The sequence below is a fragment of the Mixophyes fleayi genome, chromosome 12 (assembly GCF_038048845.1).
Source record: "Mixophyes fleayi isolate aMixFle1 chromosome 12, aMixFle1.hap1, whole genome shotgun sequence".
In the NCBI taxonomy this organism is placed as follows: domain Eukaryota; kingdom Metazoa; phylum Chordata; class Amphibia; order Anura; family Limnodynastidae; genus Mixophyes; species Mixophyes fleayi.
The window spans coordinates 77,506,151-77,530,470 of NC_134413.1; the positions used below are offsets into that span (position 1 = coordinate 77,506,151).

The 24,320-nt window shown below is 44.1% G+C and overlaps 1 protein-coding gene across 4 annotated transcripts; it reads right to left on the minus strand.

Moving 5' to 3' along the window:
* Window positions 1-1,272: 1,272 nt before the first annotated feature.
* TNFAIP8L2 (TNF alpha induced protein 8 like 2) lies at window positions 1,273-24,114 on the minus strand. 4 transcript variants are annotated; one of them, XM_075192039.1, is made up of 3 exons: window positions 23,693-24,114; window positions 18,787-18,857; window positions 1,273-4,615 (listed from the first exon to the last, which is right to left on the minus strand). In XM_075192039.1, exon 3 carries the CDS (start codon window positions 4,610-4,612, stop codon window positions 4,052-4,054), a length of 561 nt encoding a protein of 186 aa, XP_075048140.1. In that variant the 5' UTR covers window positions 4,613-4,615; window positions 18,787-18,857; window positions 23,693-24,114; the 3' UTR covers window positions 1,273-4,051. The 4 variants fall into 4 exon arrangements, with proteins under 4 accessions (XP_075048140.1, XP_075048139.1, XP_075048141.1 ...); XM_075192038.1 differs by lacking the exons at window positions 18,787-18,857; window positions 23,693-24,114 and adding an exon at window positions 16,349-16,438; XM_075192040.1 differs by lacking the exons at window positions 18,787-18,857; window positions 23,693-24,114 and adding an exon at window positions 16,331-16,351.
* Window positions 24,115-24,320: the final 206 nt, after the last annotated feature.

Sequence of the window (24,320 nt, forward strand, 5' to 3'; positions counted from 1 at the left end):
CATTTAACGGTTATTAACCCTGTTAATTTATAGTAACATTGCTTTGCTATGTGCTGTTCAAACACCAATCAATCGTGAAAACAGCAGCTACATTGATCTCCAGGTAAATCATAGACTTGACGTTGCTGTTGCTCACCTTCTGTATATCTATAGATCTTCAGCTACAGGCTTAACCAAAGCCCCGTGTCCGCTATATATCATTGTGCGCTACTGAACTTGTAACTGGCCTAAGCCTTGATTTATCTCCGGTTTTCCTGTTCAGCGTTAACGATCCATTTGTCATCGTCTATTGATTTGACTTCACTGGTAATGGAGGCTGCGTAGGAAATATTTATAGTGCCGGCTGTCAAGATGGCTTCTGGCTAACTAAAAACATTTCTGCCCTATAGAATCTTTATATTCTCCTTACTCTCTGAATTTTATGACAATCTTATCTCGAGGTAGTCAAAAGACTATATCAGAGCAGGGATGGAGAATGCAAAAATGTTTCCTGAATAAACAGCTCTCTGAGCCCGGAAAAGTGAGGTCAACGCGTTTCACCACACCACTGTAAAATATTTTCTTGATTAGTTTCACTTTTGTTTTTGTATAGTATCAGTGTGCTATGAATATCAGTTCTGAAACTTCAGCCAGTATTTTCTCATCCCCCTCCAGACAAATTATTAAAATTGCTATTTATTCCGTCCGCATTTCGCACCAAGGAGACACACAAACACAACCTAACACAAAGAACAACAGGGCCACACCCGCTCTTAAATTTCTAGACGTGTTCATCCCTCGTTCCCTTTTAATCTGTTCTTTCAGACTGCAAGGCAAATATTCTATACCAGAGGAAGAACTGAAGTTCACTTGGGTGCCAGACTGTCCATCTTTGCTCTCGAAATTCTGGAACATGTTATTGCTAAATTTCTTCCACTTCTGCTAAATGATACAGTATATAATGAGTAAAAAGCCGGTGTCGATTATTTAACACCACAATAAAACATTACTTTTTTAGAATACAAGTTAGGTAGTCCTTCTCTACGCATTTCGCTCCCAAATGAAACAACTCTCCACAATAAAAAAACATTCTGTCTGAAGACAATAGAGAACAATTAAAAAAAAAAAAACCATGTATTTTCTTCATAAAGCACAGGGAAAAACGATATTAAAGGACTAGAAAGGGATGGGTTTTTATAACTTGCTAATAGTGTGTCCTGGCATCAGAGCTACTGTTTGTACGTATAGGTGACAAGTGCGTAATACCCTAATAATTGCAAGAAATAAACAAAATTCCACATCACATTGCAAAGTTTATTCCAGAAATGAAACAATACAAAACATTCCCATTTACATGACGTAAATACAAACGTGCTTAAGACAAAAAAAATAATAATAAAAAAAAAAATGATAGAGTTTTGATCGTTTCCTTTTTAAGTAATTTTATTTAAGTATTACTGACGCCTTTGTAGAAAACCCTAGCGGGGTGATTTTTGCGTGATCAGGACAAACACTTGCTATGTTAATCACAACACAAGAGCATTGTGTCATAGGACATAACAAAAATACCCTACACGATTATCGTTCTGTGTATGACCACAGAAACAAATCTGATTTACTTCCCTGTATAATGTATCTGCTTAATACCTTGTCTTGGTAAAGTAGAAGTCTCATTTTAAAAATAAATTATTTGGTTCTTGTCTAAAAAAAAAAAAAAGGGACCCGTTGACCGTAACAGCGCTGATCCCTACAGGCGATAAGGTGGTACTACACCTCATCAATGTAAAACGTCATGTTTTAAATGATTAATCTGTGTAAATAACATTGTTTCCTTCAACAGGAAGAGCAACATTGACTAAAAAGCTCCTTAAAATAAAAAATAATACTTTCAATTTAATCAATAGATTGCTATAAAGTGTCTGAAAATATTTTCAACACGAGAATCGAGGGCTGAGGGTTTAGTAACTGGGAAACACTTGCATAACATCATAACATGTCTGGGAAATAAATAAAACTATAAAGGCTGTACCATAATTCTACCTAAAAAAAATGCCGGCATTGCAGACTAAGGCTTAGTTTTGCTTTTCTTTGCAACTATTGTACGTTTGTTCATATTTTTTGATAAGAATAAAAAAAAATATTGGACAAGGGCTAATTAAAATGAGGGCGAAAGATCTTGTTTTTGAAACCGGCCCACGGAATTCTGATCAGGAATCAGCAACTTATCTTGTATCTGGAATGCGGTTAAACAAGTTCAACTTTTTACACGGCAAAAAGCTGAACATTGTCAGAAATGCAGAACGTCTCTTTCTAAAGCAAAATCAAGACGAGACTTTGAATAATAAAGTGTTTTGTAACTGAACGATTTCTAGGACTGGTTTCAATATTAGCTTATGACCTCTAAAATCAACATACACATTACAATGCGTTTCCTCTTTTTTTTTTGGAAGGGGGGGAGAGTTTCAGTGTCTTTCCAGCTGAGGTTGCAGTAATTAGACACATATTAACACACTGTGGACACAATTTCAACAGAAAAAGGGATACAAGCACCCAGCTGTTTTGCAATACTTATCTCGACTGGTCAAGGTACATGGCTTTTTGGGGACCCTGGGACATCCAATCATTTTCCAATACAGTGAAAGCACAAATGAAAGCAGACTTCTGATTGGTTGCCAAACCTTTCTTGTACACTTCATAGATGTTCCACTCTCCAGGCTTTTATTGGGGCATTGAAAGGGGCAAAAAGACAAAACAGGCTGTTGATCAGATAGAACAGACAACTTTGAGATAGGGTACGTTGGTCGTAGCGGTGGGCATTTGTTTTGTGGAACAGAACCCCTTTTAAATTCAGTTTGACCAATCCGCTTTTTGCATTACAAAAGTTGTAGGAATCTATCCCATAAACCCTGTTGATTTATGCGAGGATTCATTCTAGGAGCAAGACATTATAGGAAATCTCCGCTATAAAAATTCCAGTTTGGACAACGGTGATTGTTCTGGAAAAACCAGAGGCCGAGTCATGTTTTGACATAGAGTGGTATCGCCCACCCTAATAGGAGAGTGGATGGGTCAGGAGGGATGCGGGATCATTAAACCAAGCAGCTGTAAACATGACTTTGTTCTGGAAGTGGCTAATATTCTGTGGTCAATGTAAGCATGAAATATCAAGACACAAATGGTGGACAAAACAAAATACACTATCTCTGCCCAACGCAAGGACGCTTCCCTGGTATAATTCTGTAGCAATGGCAGCACTTAGGCGTCGTTTGGGCTCCATTATCAACTCCACTTGGCGCACCAACGATGTGTGTCCAACCCGCCATTATTACGCAATACATGGTCCTACAACCGACCACGACGGTCAACGGCCACCGTGTGGCCGTAATACGGAAATCATCATTATTAAAGATCAACGGGCACACAATCCGCAACATCAAGGTGCAAACATTACGTTATTTCTGGTCTAGGCGGTCTGCGATCTCTGCCGAGCACCAACGGTAAATGTTGAGCCATTGCCGGGTGTGTACCAATTACTTGAAAGTAACGTTGCTACATAAAATACTTTTGCTAGGCAGGCACCTGTTGTGTAAACTCATCTATGCAGACAAACTTTCGGGCGCCGGGATTAAGGTGCGGTTGGGACACACGCAGTTAATATACTGCATAGGCACGGTGGGGTGAATGCAACCACACAACAACCGTACAATGTAGACAAAGATACCAGTGATTTTCACCGGTAAAGCACTTGTTTCATACTGAAGCATCTGCAACTTGGAATCAGGTCAAGTCTGTATTTGTTCAAAAGTTTGCAAACATCCTCTGAATAAGAGAAGTGATAGAACAAATGCTCCTTGGAAGGTCACTTCTCATTGACCAAGTTTTTTGGAAGGTCTATGCAGTTGACCATAAATATTTCCCCGATGGAGAATGGGATTCGTGTTACTAAAGCCAGGCTTGTTCCATTGGCGGTCCTCAGAGATCCACCAATTCACAGCCCCCCAAGGTTCATACCATTCTGGGGGCAGAGTCCTGGTTCATGCTCCTTCATTGTCCACGCCAAGTCCTCCCTAGCTCACAATTTCCCCTCATCGATCAGTTTGTTCATTCCCTGACAGATCTTCTGTAAGTGAGGCTTCATGGAGCCATCGGGGTTGTAGAGTTGTCCGAGCATCTCCTGGTTGGCGAAGTGGTTGAAGACATGTTGGATGCGCCCATGGGACTTGGGCGTCAGGTGCTTGTCAACGAGACGGAGGAGCAGGTTTTTGCACTCCTTGAGGATCTCCGGCAACACGTCTTTCTCGTAAGTAAACTCGACTTCGTAAAAACTGATGGCAGTCATGGCCCCAGTGTGCAACTTGTTCTTGAAATCTTCCGCCAGGACCAGTTCCTCGGGGCTGAAGCGGTTATGACGGTACAAGACGGCGATCTTCACGGCGACCTTGATCAAATTCTTAATGACCTTTTGGGACTCTGTTTTGTTCTTGGTGAATTCCTTCGACACTCGGTAGAGCTCGTCCAGGACCTCGCTGCTCGTCTCGTCAATGAACATGTTGGCCATAGATTTGCTGGCCATGCGACTCAAAATCTTCTTCTGCGCCTGAAGGGCGAGATCTTTGGAATTGAAGGTCTCCATGGCCTACAATGTAACGAGAAGGATACAGATGAATGTTATGGACACTTAGACAGCTCAATAATGACGTTAGATACCTACTGGTAACCTAAACGAACATTTAAGGTATTATATTAAACACAGACTCAATGCTAACACACGTAATAGTGTTTCAAAGTCCCAAAACCAAGAGGTATCAAGCAGGTACTTTCAAACATATAACGTCAGTGGCCCGGATTGGTGCAATGAGAAAGGTGGACCTAGGAGAGTGACTGGGATCATTTTTACAAATATATTTAAAAACTGTAATTAACCTTTAATTTACCAGAGGCTAATTCAGCAAATTGAAATAAGTGATGTTGCGAGCTCTGCTCTTATCTCAGCGTACGTTTGCGCCTTGTATTACAACACAGTTAGCTCCACTCGCACAAATACTAGTATATCGGAGTGAAAGGCGTAATAATTGGTGGGCCGGAAATCGCACTGTCCTGCTAACTCCATATTATAATAGGTTGACATTGTATAAATGCTTGAATAGTAATAGTAATACTATCAGTCAATGCAGGTTTAAAATTACTGTACAGCCACGTGCTTTACTGAGCAGTTATAGAGAAATATAGCAAAAGTAAACCCTGCATTTACCCAACAAGACCATGTAGGCTTGTGTTTTTGACCATAGACTGTAGAGGGCAGCATTGAGCAATAGCCCAGGCACCAATCAGCTCATATAGGTCATGGCAGTAAGAATTGTGCAGATCATCTAGTTCAGCCACTAGACCAGGCCTGGCCAACCTGTGGCTGTCCAAAAGTTGTGCAAACTACAAGTCCCAGCACACCTTGCCAGCCAGCGGCTAGCAAAGCATGCTGGGCCGTGTAGTCTCACACCTGAAGAAACTTGAATCAGTCCATTGTGTCACTGTATGGGCCCGAAGGCACAGTGCATTCCATGACCTCACGATGATGGGATGATTGACGGGCTCCCTCTCTTAGCCACGGGCATGGCTACTCCACCCTCTGCAGAGTTCTTTACCAAATGCAGGTTTTAATTTTTAAAATAGACATTAATCTCTTAATTTAGCCTATTAAACTATTACAACAATCAGTTCAGCTTGGTCCTCCCCTGGGCCGCAGACGTAAATCAATCTGTGGCTGCTGGCAGCTGACAGACCTCCTGTGAACGCCAAGCGTCCGGTCCCGACTCCGGGGTATCTAGAAGACAGTCAGAGAATGCTCTGCAAGGACTACAATCTGGTGGCTTGTGAGAGGGCGCGGCACCGGGGGAAAAGGGACTAGTTGCAACACGTCTGATCTTATGGAACGTTCATCAAAGTGTAGCCGTTGCCTACGGAGGCTGCTAGCTTGTGCGATGAACCAATATTTAGCCTGATAATTCACTAAGAACTAGCGGAATTGGAGAACTGTCACGAAGATAAAAACAAAATCAATAAAAGCCTTTATTTAACAAAAAAATATATATTGTATAACAGTGTAAAATATTGTACCCGATATTAGAACGCTGTAAATGGATTTTATATTTGCATATTCATTACCCGTCAGTTATCATACCCTCTGCTAAGCTGCTTGTGGATTAGAGTTGATACACAAGTCCTTACAGAGTCAAGGCTCACGTGCACGCTTCGTGCACACTCCCCGGCACGAAATCATCAAGCGTCACTGAGAACATCTACTGTCCTCTTACGCTCTGGCTTTCAAGAAACTCTTACAGTCATAAGAGGGGTCTGTCACATAACTGCATGTGTTTTGGTTTATAATATTTTTTAGATCGCTATGTGAATCGTTATGGGAACACATTATACAAAATGTACCTGCCATTGTTCACAATTTAGAGCAGTGAAAAGGGGTGTGGCTTGTTGGGGTGAATGGGCGTGGCTTCAGTGTGGTTTTGGCATATTTGGCAAATGCGGCCGGTGAACGCAGAGAACCGCTGTGCGTGTAGTCTTGAGCTTTGGAACCACTTAGCTCGAGGGCTGAATGTCCGAATATTGTCCAATTTGGCCACCGAAGCTTGTGGTCAAATTACACTCGCACAAGGCCGCAGGATGGAAACATAACATTTTGACGGCAGATAAGAAACGCTTGGCCCATCTAGTCTGCCCATTTATTAACCTATGGTAACCTCAAACCCTATTTGATCCTTTATTCTTTATAAGGATATCCTTGGTATAGACCAAGCATGTTTAAACTGCTCTAATGCATTAGCCTCTACCACCTCTGATGGGAGGCTCTTCCACTTATCCACTACCCTTTCTGTGAAGTAATTTTTCCTAAAAATTTCCTTTGAACCTCCAGTTTCAGTGCATGTCCTCCTGTTCTAGTCTTTTGCCTATTTATGTAGATCTCTCACATCTTTAGAAAAATGTCAAAAAGCCGCTACAGCTAGGACGCAGTAGTAGAGTGGGCAACTGTCAGTAAATTAACTGTCAGTCAGTAACGAGAGAATGATCATCAAAAAGTGCAAGTGAGCTGCAATACATAGCAACCGATCAGCAATCAGCTTTGATCGATCTGGTGCAAGTTACACAATTAAAGCAAGCGTCTGATTGGTTGGAGTCGACCGGTATCCTCTAGAGACGGCGGAACGAGTTAGTGCAGTTCGTGAAATAAGCAAACGACACCATCCAGTCTGTGCGGCCAGATCTCTTATGTGAATTGTTGTCAAGAGGCAAAAGGCAGATAGACTTTAATGGAACACGCTGGGGGGGGGGGGAATGCAGATGTGGAACACGTTTTCCTTTCATTATCGGCAGAACTTTGTGTGTTGTTCTGCAAATGGTGTTGCCTAGACAAGACACGCCATATACTGTGCAGGATGCAGGAAATATTTCCTGTTCAATCAGAATAGAGAGGACTGTTCAAACAGACGGACGATTATGTCTGACACGTTGCAATTAGCACAAGTAGCTTACAAAAAAAAAAAGAATGTAAAAATCCGCCTATTGTGTTTGTATCAGGTGCACAGATTCAGTATTTATGTATCAGATTTCCTACCTGGTTTGACCAGCGCTGCCAATTATAATTCAGAAATCTCCCTCCCCCTGCACAATGCGAAGGGGTGTCTGCAGTACTAGGGAAGAGAGCGAACGTGAGCCAAAAAATAATACTAGCAAGATTTGCTTTGGGAGATATCCAGTTAACCCCTCTTGTGCTAATATTACTGAACATTATATGTTAATATGCTAACAAGCGGCAGAATCACGGAATAAAAAACAAACATTTATTTTAATGAGCTTCGATGTGATTGTGTTGACGTCTCCAAAAACAGGAGAGCAAGTGCCGAGTGGGCTGCGCAAAACCAAGGCGAATTGCGGCGTGCATTTTAAGAGCTTCATAAATCGCATCCATTGCGTCACTCAATACAGAATCTGCCAACTGGATTTCAGGGCAAGGCGCAGTAGGCAGTTGCCTTGGGCTCCAGTTTTAGAGGGGCAGCATGCTTCTGGGATTCTCCACCAGCCAACAAATGGTGGGAAGGGGATTTATCTACGCCTCTAGTGAATCCCTTCCACCCCCATGAATTAATCTTTGGCTTTTACATAACTTGTCATCTTCCAACGATGGTGCTGGAACTCCGGCTAAGCTATGACAAGAGGTGCAGTCGTCATGAGATTAGGAAGAGTATATGGTTTAAAGATAACATAGGGGGGTTCTAATTACTACAAGGGGCGAGCGGAAATCGCGAGCATATCATCATCCTTTATTTATATAGTGCCACTAATTCAGCAGCGCTGTACAGAGAACTCATTCCCATCAGTCCCTGCCCCATAGGAGCTTACAGTCTAAATTCTCTAACACACACACAGACTAGAGTCAATTTGATAGCAGCCAATTAACCTACCAGTATGTTTTTGGAGTGTGGGAGAAACCCACGCAAACACGGGGAGAACATACAGACTCCACACAGATAAGGCCATGGTTGGGAATCAAACTCATGACCACACTGCTGTGAGGTAGAAGTGCTAACCACTGAGCCACTGTGCTGCCGAATATAAATAATGTAAAAAAAAATGTATTAAAAAAAAAAAAAGTTCTACATTTTCACGAAAAGTTAGAGACCAATCACAACCCTGCTGTAACAAAGATATCAGTAATTGGTGAAACAGGACAGGCAGTGTGACAATAAATAGTACTGATAACAGAGACTTCCTCTAGGCCCTTCCTAAGATTGTACAAATTATCTGGGCGACCCTGTCTCTCCATCCTACAACGTTCGCAATTAATCTCAGATCATTACCCTCTGGGAATTTACTGGTTAAATACACAAACTAGGACTCCGCAGAAAGCAGAAACCGTTGCACAAAAACAATCACTTCCTTAGACAGAGCGAAGAGTTTAAAGCATAAAGGCTCGTACATATATGAACGTTCTTTAGAACAGGCCACGACTTGCAAAAAAAATATATCTATCATCTATCAATGCCTTCCATGGATGTACACGCTGTACGATATCACCGTTTGCTCCTGCGGGATAGTAAGAAAAATGGCCGTGATTCAACAGAGATAAACCTTCTATCTGTTTATAAAGAGACTGATGGAAAGAGAAAGAAGTGTCTCCATCCTGGAGCAGTTATCTACGGGTTTTTGACAAGACTGACAGAATCCGGCAATGTGGGGATTTTTCAATAGTGAAAACACAATTAATGAACAGGGGACGTAGTTTTATCTAAGACTGGAAAAGTGAACAGGTCGTGGCCCGCGACATAACAGTTTGGTGGCGGAGGATGGTTTCAGATGTGTAGGGGAGGACGGGAGTGAGATTACGTGGCAGAAGTACCATGTATGTTACATGACAGAGCAGATCATGAGGAAGGGGCTTAGAATATGGGTCTGCGGACGTGTGCTGATAGACAGATATGGGGCAAGACACATGCAGACCTCCACGGGGCAAGACACAGGCAGACCACCACGTTACCCATCACGGATACAGATAGACAGGATACGACTCCATAGGCAAACCGAGGGGGGGTCCTAGTGCCTGGAAACCCCCCTCCAAGCCTGGAGCACTGTATAATTGAGATGGCTGGACCCTGCCCCCGCTTGAAAAGGGAGAGCTGTGTGCACCTAACAGTAGTACATGCAGCATTGCCCATGTATATTATGGGGATAGGAAGAGTTGGAGAGCAGCCAAACACTGTCTAAAATTATAGCCACACCCCCATGCACGCTGGTCACGCCCACTGGTGGCGTGGTGTGGAAACCCCCCACTACAAATCCTGCGTTTGCCCCTGGACTCATGCCCATCAATTAATTAACAAATACATTTTAAACTCTGCTATACTAGATGGAAGCAACCCCGGCTGGAAATCAATCTTCCAGACCTGCAGCGTGCCCATGATAAACTGTGCCAGTCAGGTTTACGCCAACGCCTGGCACCTCGGTTTATACAACGCATGATGAATGTCACAAGAAGACAACCTGGGTATAATTGGCAACTAAACAGCACTTGTGAGATTCACAGACTTCCCCATTGCCTCTCATTCAGGTCCCAAAAAACATATTGATGTCCCATAATTAGGAAATATTAGGTGTTTATCCGACCGAATCTACTGAGTTACTGAGCGGAATAGATGTAGTAAACCTTCTAAAAGGGAAAATTATAGCAACCAATCAGATTCTACCTATCGTGTTCTAGAATGTACTAGATAAGTGATAGCTAGATTCTGATTGGTTGCTATGGGCAACACCTCCACTTTTCCTGTATACACTACTTATACTACAATATACTTTTCCTTCATACAATATAGACTGCCCTTTTGTGAAAAACAAGCCATTATTCATGAACATACATCAATTCATTTAACTAGTGACATCACTGAGGTGTGAGGCCTTTTGTGCTTCACGCCTCACTTAACTCACCGATTCCTAGTGTTTAATAGGCCGAAGATAGGCTCAGCCCACAGAATGATAGCCTAAAACGTGACAAAGTCATGTATCCATCCAAAACAATCCAATCTGGATCAACTGGATCCAACTAGATTGGATGTGATCACATTGGATGTAAAAATCAAGCGATTTTCCAAAGACTCATAAAAACACCACTGAAAGGCCACAGGTTGACTCGGAAATAGTAATTTAGCATGTGCAGTCAGTTGTCATGGCCAGCCAATCTGATCTGTGCAGGTTGCAGACAAATTGCTGTCAGATCCCATTGCACAGATCTCATTGTCCAAAATCACATCAGATTGCGACGTTTATGGTCAGTACAACAACCGACAAGATGATCTGTGGCAGCTTATAAGTTGCAATGACACATCTCTAACTATGGTGATGTACAGAAGCTTCCTTTGCACAAATGGCACGGTGGCTCAGTGGTTAGCACTTCTGTCTCACAGCGCAGGGGTCATGAGTTAGATTCCCGACCATGGCCTTATCTGTGTGGAGTTTGTATGTTCTCCCCGTGTTTGCGTGGGGTTCCTCTGGGTGCTCCGGTTTCCTCCCACACTCCAAAAACATACTGGTAGGTTAATTGGCTACTATCACAAAATTGACCCTAGTCTCTCTCTCTCTCTGTCTGTGTGTGTGTGTGTGTGTGTGTGTGTTAGGGAATTTAGACTGTAAGCTCCAATGTGTCAGGGACTGATGTGAGTGAGTTCGCTGTACAGCGCTGCGGAATCAGTGGCGCTATATAAATAAATGATGATGATGATGTGTGTAGGCACACATTTGTTGTACAAGTATTAAGCATGTAGCCAATGGCCCAGAGCTGCATTAGACCCACTGTAATAGAATATTTCCAGTTAGATCCCCATTAGTCATCCATCACCTTGATTTGTGTTTAATGGGCTTGTAAGGCAATGAGGTGGTTGCCTGCCGGACACGCTCCGCTAAGCCTTAACCTCTTCCCTGCTCTTGCCGACATTACGGAGGTGCAGGATTAATGCATATTCTTATATGCACATTTCCATTTAGTGTTTTATTTTTTTTTGGCTTCCTAGGGATTGTGTCTGCTTCACTGACCAAGCCTGACTCATCCCCGGGATAATTTGTGTTTAGCGAGCAGAGTAAACAGCTTCAGCTATAAGTGCGTTGTATACAAGCGTGCGTGCCTGGCGAGAGAGCGAGAGAGAGCCGCACACATCAGTCAATTTTCTTTGGTTTAAATGAAAACACTTAAAAGAGCGATGGACGACCTACGTAAACCTGCTCTCTGTCGTGTCACTGGTATCTGCTTACAACCGCACATAAATCCGCCAGCACAGCGCAGGTCGGAACTTGTAGTTCATCGAGAACAACAGGTTGGCCAAGCTTGGCCCAAAGTAATTGCTTGTTAAAGGAAGCATTCAAATAGTTCTTATACACTTTGTCCACCGGGGGCAGCGTTCTGTCGCAGTCGGGGCTGAAGCCTCTGCAAATATTTTTTTCAGCGCAAATTGAGTTTTACCGTGGAACAGACCGCTGCGCAGAAGTGCGAAGTTCAGGTGATATGATCTTCCTGCCGTTCCTGTAGAATAGCCATTTTGTGGGATGTACCAATAATTCCGGTGTTTGTGATGTCATCATCATCATCATTTATTTATATTGCGCCACTGATTATGCAGCGCTGTACAGAGAACTCACTCACATCAGTCCCTGCCCCATTGGAGCTTACAGTCTAAATTCCCTAACATACACAGAGAGAGAGAGAGAGAGAGAGAGACTAGGGTCAATTTTGATAGCAGCCAATTAACCTACTAGTATGTTTTTGGAGTGTGGGAGGAAACCGAAGCACCTGGAGGAAACCCACGCAAACAAGGGGAGAACATAAAAACTCCTCACAGATAAGACCATGGTCGGAAATTGAACTCATGAACCCAGCGCTGTGAGGCAGAAGTGCTATCCACTGAGCCACCATGTTGCCCCAATCCAATCATCGGTTGCTAGCTGCATTGGTCCAGTTCACTGTGAGTAGTCCGTTCATGGTTCTCTATAACTTATATAACTTACAATGCTTCTTTTGCCAAAACTGATCTCCCAAAGCACTTAGATCATTAGGGTCCACAACGCCGTACAGAGGACACACAAGAAGACCGTACAATGTATAACAGTACAATACAATAAACAAATAACACTACAACTCTCAACGCAGTCACTGGAGTGCGAGGGGTCTATTCAGAGCTCAATACTTGAACAGAATAAGAGGATGATGACCAAACATTTGGCACCTGTTAGAGAGCACTATTTGATTTGTATGCACTAAGCAAACTTCAGGAGTGACCCAGTTTTCCATTTACAAACAAAATCAGGGCCCTGGGTTATCGGCTTCCTTACAACCAGAGGGGAAAAAAAAAAAGACATTCGACATCGGTCCTGGCTAATCTCTTCAGGTGTTGTGAAACTACAAGTCCCAGCATACCTTGCTAGCTATCGGCTAGCAAAGCATGCTGGGGTTTGTAGTTTCACAACACCTGGAGCATTCAAGGGCTGTGAATGTATGCGTCACCCCCCAGCTCTGTGTGCAAACAAAGACTGTAAAGGCGTTGGCGGAACGGGGTGGACAGATCCCTCAGTCACGGTGCCGTACCTGTACTCTGTATAGGCACAAAAGGCTGGGCAGGGCCCCAAACAGGTGTACCTAGTGACACACCTCAGCCCTGACCTGTCCTCCGGCTTCACCATCTTTAGACTACGTGAGCTGCCATCGACTGCCCGGAAATATTAATTATAGCCATTAAGATTTATTTAATTCATTACTGTCGATTATGTGTTTTTTTTTCAGTCACCACTGAAATATTATCATCATCGTATATTTATATAGCGCCACCAATTACGTGCAGAGAATATGAGTCACATCAGTTCCTGCCCCATGGAGCTTACAGTCTAAATTCCGTCAAACACAGACACACAATTTTGTCATTAGCCAGTTAATCTACTAGTATGTTTTTGGAGTGTGGGAGGAAACCCACGCAAACACGGGGAGAACATACAAACTCCACACAGATAAGGTCCTGGTGGGGAATGGACCAGAGGCAGCAGTGCTAACCACCGTGCTACCCATTATTACACTATTAAATGCCAGTTCGAGCGATCAGTGCAGCAAACCAGACCCTGGGGATATTTTTGGGAAGAGGTTTTAATTAACGTATAACACTGCTTTACTATTCTAAGCTACACCCATCACTAAACTGGCAATAATATAGCGGAGGAAGGTGAAAATCAGGTTATATTGGATTTGGGGACCAAACCGGTATGTCTGGAAGTCTGATAACGGGTTTTATCAGTAATAGATTTATCAGCGGTGCTGTAATATAAACAGGATAAGTTTCTGCTCTGTCATTACGATTATTGAAAATAATAATTGGCTAATCTACCACGGGATATATTTACTAAACAGCGGGTTGAAAAAAATGGAGATGTTGCCTATAGCTACCAATCAGATTCTAGTTATGACAGCTAGAATCTGATTGGTTGCTATAGGCAACATCTCCACCCGCAGTAAAGTAAATATACCTGCAAGACCCTCATCCACTGATATTATTCTGTGAGTTGTTGGGAAACATTAAGTGTCTGAGACGGCTCTTTAAAGGCAAGGCGTGACTTTTAGAGGGGTCCACCTGTGTGCTATTTAGAACCGGTTACCCACCCAGCCTCTGCTGAAGGTTAACTTCTACCTACGGCCGGGATATTCCTTCCTCACCAATAGCATACAGACTCTGTACATCAGTGGGTACCAGTCAAATAGTCCTGACGTTAGGACTCCAACTGATCTCACACTGATGCACCGCTACAATCTAGAACGCTGTTGGAAAGAGCTAAGCAAAAAAATGATGCTGTCTCTCTAATATACGGCCATCTTCTAGTTCTCTGTAGCCTGGTTGCCAACGTTTTAAAATAGGGACCGTTTGATGCTAAACCGATGCATCCGAGCACATCACCCGTGACATTGTTTCGGCAGATCTTACACTACAATCCTCATCATGTCTGGTTTCCTTAACACTAGAGATGCTCACTGACCCCCGTGAAGTGGTTTTGGTATTGGATCTGGATTAGCTTCGTGTTTTGGTTTGGGATTTTTTTGAGAAAAAAATCCTAAAATATGCTAAAATCACATAATTTTGCTCTTTTTTTGTTCCTACATTATTACTAACCTCAATAACACTAATTTCAAGTTATTTGCAGTCAATTTTGACCACCTCACAGGTCACAATATTATTTTCATACACTTTGGGACAAATACTGCAGCGACCTGGCTGGATGGTAAGCGACAGAGCAATGACACAAACACACGGCAGTTCCTAGCACATCTAGGGCACATTGGCACACAGCAGTGGCAGAAAAGAAAAATGGGGGTCCGCTTGTCCGACCTCCCACCCCCACTATGTTGGATCTTAAAAAGGAATACAAAACTCGCAAGATCCGATGACGTCACAATGACGTTTAGCCTCGTTTTTAATTCCGAGGGCACGCGACAGTACCGAGCCGGCTCGGATCCCCTAAGTTCGGTTGTGTTCGGTTCTTCAGGAACCGAGCCTGAGCATCTCTACTTAACAAACTCTTTTGGCATTTGAATAACTGCTCTTGAATGAACACCAACTCATAAAGCGAAATAAGGTTAGATGGTAAGAACTGGCATCTAAGAGGCAGAAACAGAGGAATGTTATTGTGCATTTGGTCAATATGGAAAAACAAGGGGCCAAATCTTCGAACTATTCACCGCCCCTGGGAACCTGACGATGCTGTCGTCTCAGTACGGCTCTTGTCACTCACACGCTGCAGAAAGGAGAGGGTTAATGGAAATGGCAGTGTTGCAACATGACAGCACATCTGCTTCCTGCTCATCTTCACACTGGTGATGACTGACAGCTTTCGATGGCCCAGAAACCTGTTTACGCTTTCCTGTCAGTAGGTCATTGCCCCTTCAATGTCCCACTGCTTCCCCCCCTCTCTCATTACCGGCCTCTGCTACCCCCCAGACCCACCATTCTGGACCAAAGGTGCAAATCTCACAAACAAACACACACACACACACACACACACACAGCAAGTTTGGCAAAGGAAGGAAGGATATATAAGAGAAAGAGGATGTTCGACTTCTGGTGGTCAAAAGGTTGATGGACACCAAGTAGGACCTTCGAAATCTCCCCAAAGAGTAGTGGACTCACGGATCTGCCTTCCAGCCCAGATGAATGCAACAGTTACCTGCTGGGCAGACACAGACCAACCTACTTATATAATGAAGTTCAGGGCCAAGCAGGTTTCACTGCAGATAAGGGAGATCTGTGATCTTATCTCCTACCTGCAATGAAGACGGTCTCTGCTGTCAACCCCATTGCAGCAAACGGATGACCCATCAACCCAGATCTGCAAGAATACGAAGCAGGAATTCCCCAATCCCTTTTATTTTCTTTCTAATAAGAAGACTTTGGGATGTGAGAATTCCTCTCTGCGTGCCTGTACAAGATCTGTTCCCTGCTAGGTCCCTTGCACAAAGCCAAAAAGCACTTAACCCTGTCACTGCCACCTCCCCCCATGTTCTCCCATCAGCATGCTGAGTGCCAGCCATCCAAATCCAGGGTACCAGAGCAGGACCCGAATGCTACATTGTGTTCCTAAGACAGTGATTGCAACTTTGCAAACTTCCTTTTCTTTCTGATTTTTTTTAACTATGTGGCTTAATATGAAGAAAGGAGCCAGATGTTTGCAACATGCACAAGAGACAGAGAGGGAGAGAAGTGTCACCCTAATCCTGCCAGCCCCCCATTGCCCCCCCCCCTTGGTCCTCTACCCCCCCCCCCCCCCCCCGACTTACTTGTGCAGTCAGACTCACCTTGGCTGATAGACTCCCGCCTCTGACAGTCTCACAAAACTTCTGATATAATAACTTCTCAGGGCAACTTCCTTGAGGAACTTGAGCCCTGTCCCGCCCCTCAGCCGGGGAGGGTGGAGGGGGGAGAGGGCTGCACAGCCTTATTCTGTATAACCTGAGCTCTTTGTTATGGAGATCCCCTAATACCTGGGCTAGGGGAGGCAGATGTTACCTCAGTCCCCAGCTTAGGGGAGGGGGGATTCCAAATATCCTCATTAATACAGATTATTCTATATAATACTACACCTGGCTGATGTGAGGTGAGAACAGAGCTCCTGCTGATGTACTAAGCTGAGGGGGAAATATCATATTAAACAGGGATCTGACATTGTCATAGGCTGGGAGATGTCCTGCAGATCACTGAGGAAACATCCATTTATCTGGTAATGGGGGAGACATGTCTGGAGCTTTGTACAGGGAAATATGGTTCTGTTACTCTAATGTACAGAGAGGTCATGGTACTCACTTATATACAGAGATAAATTGGTATTCACTTATATAGAGAGAGGAATGGTTCTGTATCCTCTTATAATGAGGGATAGATGATTCTGTGTCTCCTATACAGAGAGGATATGGTCCTGTTATGGTGCATTAGGGGAACAAAGCTGATTTTTGGCTGCACCTCTGCAATTCTGCATGTTGTAAAGGACATAGTGGAAATGTTTTGGAACGTTTATATACTAGGGCGGTGCCGTGTAAGTATTTTATGCTATACAGTAATATATACAGTATGTAACACATATAGTAGGTTATATAAAGGTTAGTCACAGCAACCTTAATATATGGATGACTTTACACATATGGCAGTACACAATTTAAACAGATTCTTACAATATCCACTATATAAGACAAACACATTATAGAAAATAATCAGAATTAGGTAAGTACCCAGAAGTGTTAACAATCTAATTCAAAACATAAGCCTAAACTCTTGTCACTGCCCCTGTCACATGCAGCCCTGTCCTCACTAACACATCACTCATCTCCTGATATACTCTGTGCTGCTGGGGAGCCTGCTCTTTCCACTATATAACTCTCAGTCTGTGGCTTCCTGCTGCCTCCATTCCCCTCCTCACATCATGTCACTGCCCCTGTCACATGCAGCCCTGTCCTCACTAACACATCACTCATCTCCTGATATACTCTGTGCTGCTGGGGGACCCTGCTCCTTCCACTATATAACTCTCAGTCTGTGGCTTCCTGCTGCCTCCATTCCCCTCCTCACATCATGTCACTGCCCCTGTCACATGCAGCCCTGTCCTCACTAACACATCACTCATCTCCTGATATACTCTGTGCTGCTGGGGGACCCTGCTCCTTCCACTATATAACTCTCAGTCTGTGGCTTCCTGCTGCCTCCATTCCCCTCCTCACATCATGTCACTGCCCTTGTCACATGCAGCCCTGTCCTCACTAACACATCACTCATCTCCTGATATAATCTGTGCTGCTGGGGGACCCTGCTCCTTCCACTATATAGCTCTCAGTCTGTGGCTTCCTGCTGCCTCCATTCCCCTCCTCACATCATGTCACTGCCCCTGTCACATGCAGCCCTGTCCTCACTAACACATCCATCATCTCCTGATATACTCTGTGCTGCTGGGGGACTCTGCTCCTTCCACTATATAACTCTCAGTTTGTGGCTTCCTGCTGCCTCCATTCCCCTCCTCACATCATGTCACTGCCCCTGTCACATGCAGCCCTGTACTCACTAACACATCACTCATCTCCTGACATACTCTGTGCTGCTGGGGACCCTGCTCCTTCCACTATATAACTCTCAGTCTGTGGCTTCCTGCTGCCTCCATTCCTCTCCTCACATCATGTTACTGCCCCTGTCACATGCAGCCCTGTCCTCACTAACACATCACTCATCTCCTGATATACTCTGTGCTGCTGGGGACCCTGTTCCTTCCACTATATAACTCTCAGTCTGTGGCTTCCTGCTGCCTCCATTCCCCTCCTCACATCATGTCACTGCCCCTGTCACATGCAGCCCCGTCCTCACTAACACATCACTCGTCTCCTGATATACTCTGTGCTGCTGGGGGACCCTGCTCCTTCCACTATATAACTCTCAGTCTGTGGCTTCCTGCTGCCTCCATTCCCCTCCTCACATCATGTCACTGCCCCTGTCTCAGACTACAGCCTTGAGCTTTTATAGGGTAACGAAACTTGTCTGTGACTTTAAATATATTTATATTTCACAATCAGCATAAACAGACGACACATTACATGTAACACGAAGCATTATCACTAGCCCACACAATATTATAGACGGATTGTACTTGCCAAGTCGGTAGTTTGATGTGTCCCTGTATAGGTGCGTTTATGCCTCCGACCTCCTGAGACACAGTACGCGGGCACAGCGTTAATAAATCATTAGGGGATCAGCTTACCTGTTAATAATACGTCTCCCTGACTCTTGACTTGTTCTGTTCCCTGCATTCGCACCTGTCCCGATCTCCGGCTATCGAGAGATGAAAATAAAAAAAGACATAAACATATATATTATATATTTTATATGTCAGACAATTAGTAAACCTTCCAGCCAATAGTTACACTACAAAGTATAACCCTGAATTTCCTTTACTAGAACAGCAACCTACCTCCAAATCTCGCCAACGACAGAACAATCTACTAACAAATGAAGTTTTTGTTGCCTTCTCAGACGTAGAAAACTTCTGCAACCATCTGTGTTCACGCAGTCATGATATACAGCTAAAAATGCCACAAAACGCAAACATTTACAAAGCTACACAACGTGGATAGTAATAATTTAAACGCAGGAACCAAACAGGTGCCATTTTGGCGTTAAGGGATGAATCTAGGCATACGAGGGGATACAGCAATCCACAAGGAGGGACAGGCGGAATATTTGTCTAGGGGCGGTTGTGTGCTGAGAGGAGAAACGTTTTCTAAACTGTTCTGCAAAATATTTGGCGCCTTACGCATTTCGCCACAAAAATTTACCACGCCTCCTACTCCAGTCACACCGTGAATTGTCATCAGCTGTATTTAGAGACTATAAATTCCACCAAATGTACAAATACAGAACTTCGCAACTCTTCGAAGCTGCCTGTTTCGCTGCAAAACTGGATTTGGGCAAAATTTTGCCGCTAATTTGCTTATGGCTAGTTGCGACGTACTGTGTGTTTCAACACTGCTACACTAAACCAGTCTCCAACTGCACTGACAACACCAGACACTGCCTACACTAAACCCTCAAGAATGCTGGGTAATACGCTCATCCATGTACCGCCTACGCTTAATTTAATGCTTTGTTATAGGAGAGTGGATCTCTATCACACTAAATTAAATATATATATATATATGTCAATAATGATGTTAAAAATGATTAATGATAATGAACCGGAAAAAAGGGCAAAAAGGTGAAATAATTCTGGTCATGAGGGCTACACGACACCCGTTTGAGGGCCCAATGCAACCCCAAGGAAGCCAGTTGATCAATCTTGGTCTAGACATCACCATTAGGCAAGGTGTGTATGTGCACCTTGTACTCCTGTTTATGGCCGAGGTGATGTCAGAAAATGCCAGGATGTAGCCTGTGACTCACTGTCTCATTTTGGCTGTAAGATATATATTCTTGACAGCAGACAAGTTATGGGGGGGGGGGGGGGGCATTAAGGAAAACTAGTGCACAGATAACTATGCAAAAGATGTCGTTGTAACCCCCACATGCTAAACGGAATCTGTTTACAACACAGTTATTTGTGCACCAGTTTGTAGAAACATATTGTTTTTGGGTGGGTACAGAACACACAGAGATGGAACAAGGGTGAGGCCTCACGCTGCCACCTGGGTTGTTTTCTACAACCACAGGGACCACCGCAGGGCTGCCCCCTTTATCAGCCCACCTCCGGAGTGCTTCTTGTGAATAACGCTTCTCTCGGTATCACATCCTCCCCACACAAGGCAAAGAAACAGGAAGCGGCCAGGAAACCAAACCAAACAGCTCCGCTTCCTCTCGGCCAAATCTGTTCTGTCGCAAGGCTCCGTGAATGGGAGGGATGTGTGGACCGCACGCGCCATTGTTACAGGCCGGGCAAGGGCCATCTATCACAACAACAGCAGCTGTGGCTCTGCGGGCAGCTGTGTTATTATTGCCATTAATTAATATACTGCTCTAATAGAGTTAGAGGTTCCCCCTTGCATCCGCCCTATATTTAGAACTGACACTGCCCTCTGCATTGTCATTGATTAGGGGCCTGATCCTTAAAGATCTTAACTTCAGAAACTTTTTATTTCAGTCTCCTGGACAAAACCATGTTACAATGCAAGGGGTGCAAACTAGTTTTCTATTTTGCACATAGGTGAAATACTGACTGTTTTTTCATGTAGCACACAAATATCATATATTAAATTTCAGTGTACAAATAAGCTATCAAGTATTTGTGTGCTACATGAATAAACAGTCAGTATTTAACCTATGTGCAAAACAGAACACTCATTTGCACCCCTTGCATTGTAACATGGTTTTGTCCAGGAGACTTAAATAAGAAGTTTCTTAAGTTAAGATCCTTAATGAATCAGGCCCTAGACCCTGAAATCATTATTGCTGACCCCACGTGGTCATATCCCTTTATTCAACACCCCCGTTCTCAATTATAGTTACCTGATAAAACAGCAAAACAAAGAAGATGATAAAAACCCTGTCCTGTCCCATGGACACTGCTGCCTTAGGCTTGTGCCTAGATAGCCTATAAATACAGCATCGGGGCAGGGGCGTGGCCATATCACAAAGGGCGTGGTCACGTCACAAGAGGGTAGCGCCCCCACAGGTGCTGCCTAACACTGTGCAGAGCAGGTATAAACGGAAGATACCACCTAGCATTTTAGTACCTGACATCAGGAAAGGGGGCGTGGTCACATAGCAATGGGGGAGGGGGGCGGGGTCACATCACAATGGGGGCATGGTCACATCACTATGGGGGCGTGGTCACATCACAATGACAGAGCTCAGCAGCATTATTGATCAGGACGGGGGCTAACATGGGGGGGGGGGGCTCACAGGGGAATGGGGGCCCCCTTAGCCCAGGGGCCTCCATTCCCTTAATCTGCTTGCCCCCAGCACTTGTAGGTAGCAGCATACTTGCCTATTCAACCGGAATGCCTGAGTAAGTCACAAATTTTGGATAGTTCTCCATCCCGGATCAGCAACAACTTTAATTCAGAGATTCATCGCCTATGGGGGTCTTTTTGCCTTACCTTCCGGTGATTACGCAATCACTGCACGCTGTGCGGTCAAGGCCACAATGATGCCATTTTCGGCACCACTCTCCTCTGGCACTTAGTAGGCATGAGTACATATAAGTTCCAGATCAGCCTTTCCCGGTGCTCTGTCGTCCTATACAGGTAAGGGGTGACTGCTGGCGATGCCTTTGCATGGGGGAACCTATTTGCCAGGTAGAGAATTTAGACTGTAAGCTCCAATGGGGCAGGGACTGATGTGAGTGAGTTCTCTGTACAGCGCTGCGGAATTAGCGGCGCTATAGAAATAGCTGAAGATGATGATGATGAAGTATCACTACTATCCCACCATCGTGTTAACCGAAACCCTAGACTGAAAAAAATATTTTATTGCTGCAATCAGTTTGTTTCAGACAGGAACAATTTAACAATAAGTTTACTGTTGATACCGTGTCGGAGTTCCGAGATGGATACTTTGACAGCCACCCCCCTACAACGGACGCAGCAGGATGCGTCCAATACCTACGTGGATTATAAATTCGCAAAAGAACGCACAGGAAAATAAAAATAAATCTTGCAATTTTGTAACCTGATAGTAAAGGCATTAATGTTAAAACAGCAAAAAAGTTTTTTTGTTATTTCCCCCGCCTCCATGAAATACATTTCTTAGGATGTTGTTAGTGTCTATTGAGCGTAAAATACTTTTATACAGTTGCTCGTAATTGCAAACACATGTTAGAGCATGCAAACCAGACTGACATCGCTACAGGACTTAGACTAGACCTGTAGCTCGAGCAAGAGATACGGCTGATAAACAAGTAACTTTGACGTGTGTAGGGCTTGATTCAGATATGGCTGCGTGTGCTTGAGTTTGGCACGCTCCTATTGTACACTGAATACGGCAAAACGCCCAGTTCACTGCCCAAAATCGTAGGCTGTAGCAAGTGTCCTTTGGGCTACCAAGCGCATGAAATAGGAGTGCGTTCACTGACTTTTCTGCCCGTTCTGAGTGACTTTGGGTACGATACGCTCCAAATCAGCAGATTTGGTGCCTTGATGTATCAGGCTCTAGGTGTCTAATGGTAGAAAGGGCCCTACAGAGAAGGGCTGTATAGGTGCCCACTGTTAGATAGAAAGCTGGACCACAGCCATGTCAGAGGCAGACAGGATAGAGAGAGGAGATAGGTCTATCATACCAGAATGTCAGCTCCTGCGCCTAGAGAAGTAAAGTGTTCTAACATGCGCCATAACTAACGTTCCGGAGCGGAATGCTGGAGGAAGCAAATGAAAATGAAGCAAAGTCATTTATTTAACAGAAGAGAGAAATGGTCTAAAGCCCATTATTAATTCACCGTCAACTTGTACTCCGCTACGCTTGTTGTTTCCCTCACACCTGAAACGCGTGGTTACCAAAGCTGCGAGTGCAGGGGTACCAGCTGCCTGCTCACCCAGGGGGACCTGAGGATAAAGAGGGTGAGCTACAACCTATGGCAGTCCCCAGGGTAATAAAAGGGAAGAGTCCATGAGAAACGCACATTGGTGGGAATACCGTCACTGCGCGGTGTCTGGCTACCGGGGCTGGAGTGGAGGGGTCCCGCTAACTGGGGCTTCGTTACACAACTTTCATTCCTGTGTATTCTCAAAATAGAACCCCTGGAGCGCCCAGGCATGGCGTGTTCTGCACCAGCGACACTCACCAAGCAAGCGGGGGCTTTATGAAAAATAACAGAATCTCATTGGTTATGCCATCGTTTTGCACAGTGACCCGTGCACCAGTTTTTATAAAATGTCCCAATGTTTCCCAAAAGAATAGGATAAGTGGGAATATTTTCCTATAAACTGATCTACAATATTTGGGCAACCTTCAGGTCAAAGTTTTAATATTTCCGAATTATTGGAGTCCTAATCAAATCACCTGCCAAAGAAGGTTGATGGAGTAGCGTTAAATATACCAAAGTGATCGATTTCATTTGACCAAACTGCGCTAGAACATTGACGTAAAGCAAAACTGGTCATAAATTCTCATAGAAACAGGTTTAAAGGATTAAAGAAAAATGTACTTGGTATATTGCAGACTTATAATTCTATATTTACCTTTGTTGTAGCTTTGTCCGTCTACCCTCGCCATCACTGGCCTCAGAAGATGACGGACCACAGGCCAGGTTGGTGGGGGGCTTTATACAGGTAGGTGCCCAGGAAGACCCCCAGTCCTGGAGATGTCATTTATCTCTTCTATAATCACATTTGTGAAGGTTTCCGGGCTGTCAGTCACTCTTGTGTATTACCGTCTCCTCTGCAGTCTTTTCCCCACTAACTTTATCTTCTAACTGGGCTAGAAGCGACTTTCTCTCGTTCAGTTGTTAGACTCAGGCCTTCTAGCCGAGCTGGAACTTCCCCACCCAGATCACAGGAAGTTTAAGCATTGACCCTTGGGTCCCAGTGTTTCAAAACATCTCCGTCTGACTCTCTAATCTCCGTCTAAGCAGAGGTTCACTCTATTGCTCAAACATTGCTGTGATAGTATTACCCAGCATCGTTGCCTTCTACAAACCAGGATCTGTCTTGTCTGAGAGCTAAGGATCCCAATAAAATATCTTTACCACATAGTACTATATAATCCCTGTACTAAACTGTGATGTGTAATACTGTACACCAACATTACTTACTGTGATAAACAATAGAGCTGGTCTATTAGCATTGCATACACTGTAGGTGCAAAATT

Coding starts and splice junctions, on each gene's coding strand:
- TNFAIP8L2 (XM_075192039.1), bottom strand. CDS start 4,612: ATGGAGACCTTCAATTCCAAAGATCTCGCCCTTCAGGCGCAGAAGAAG.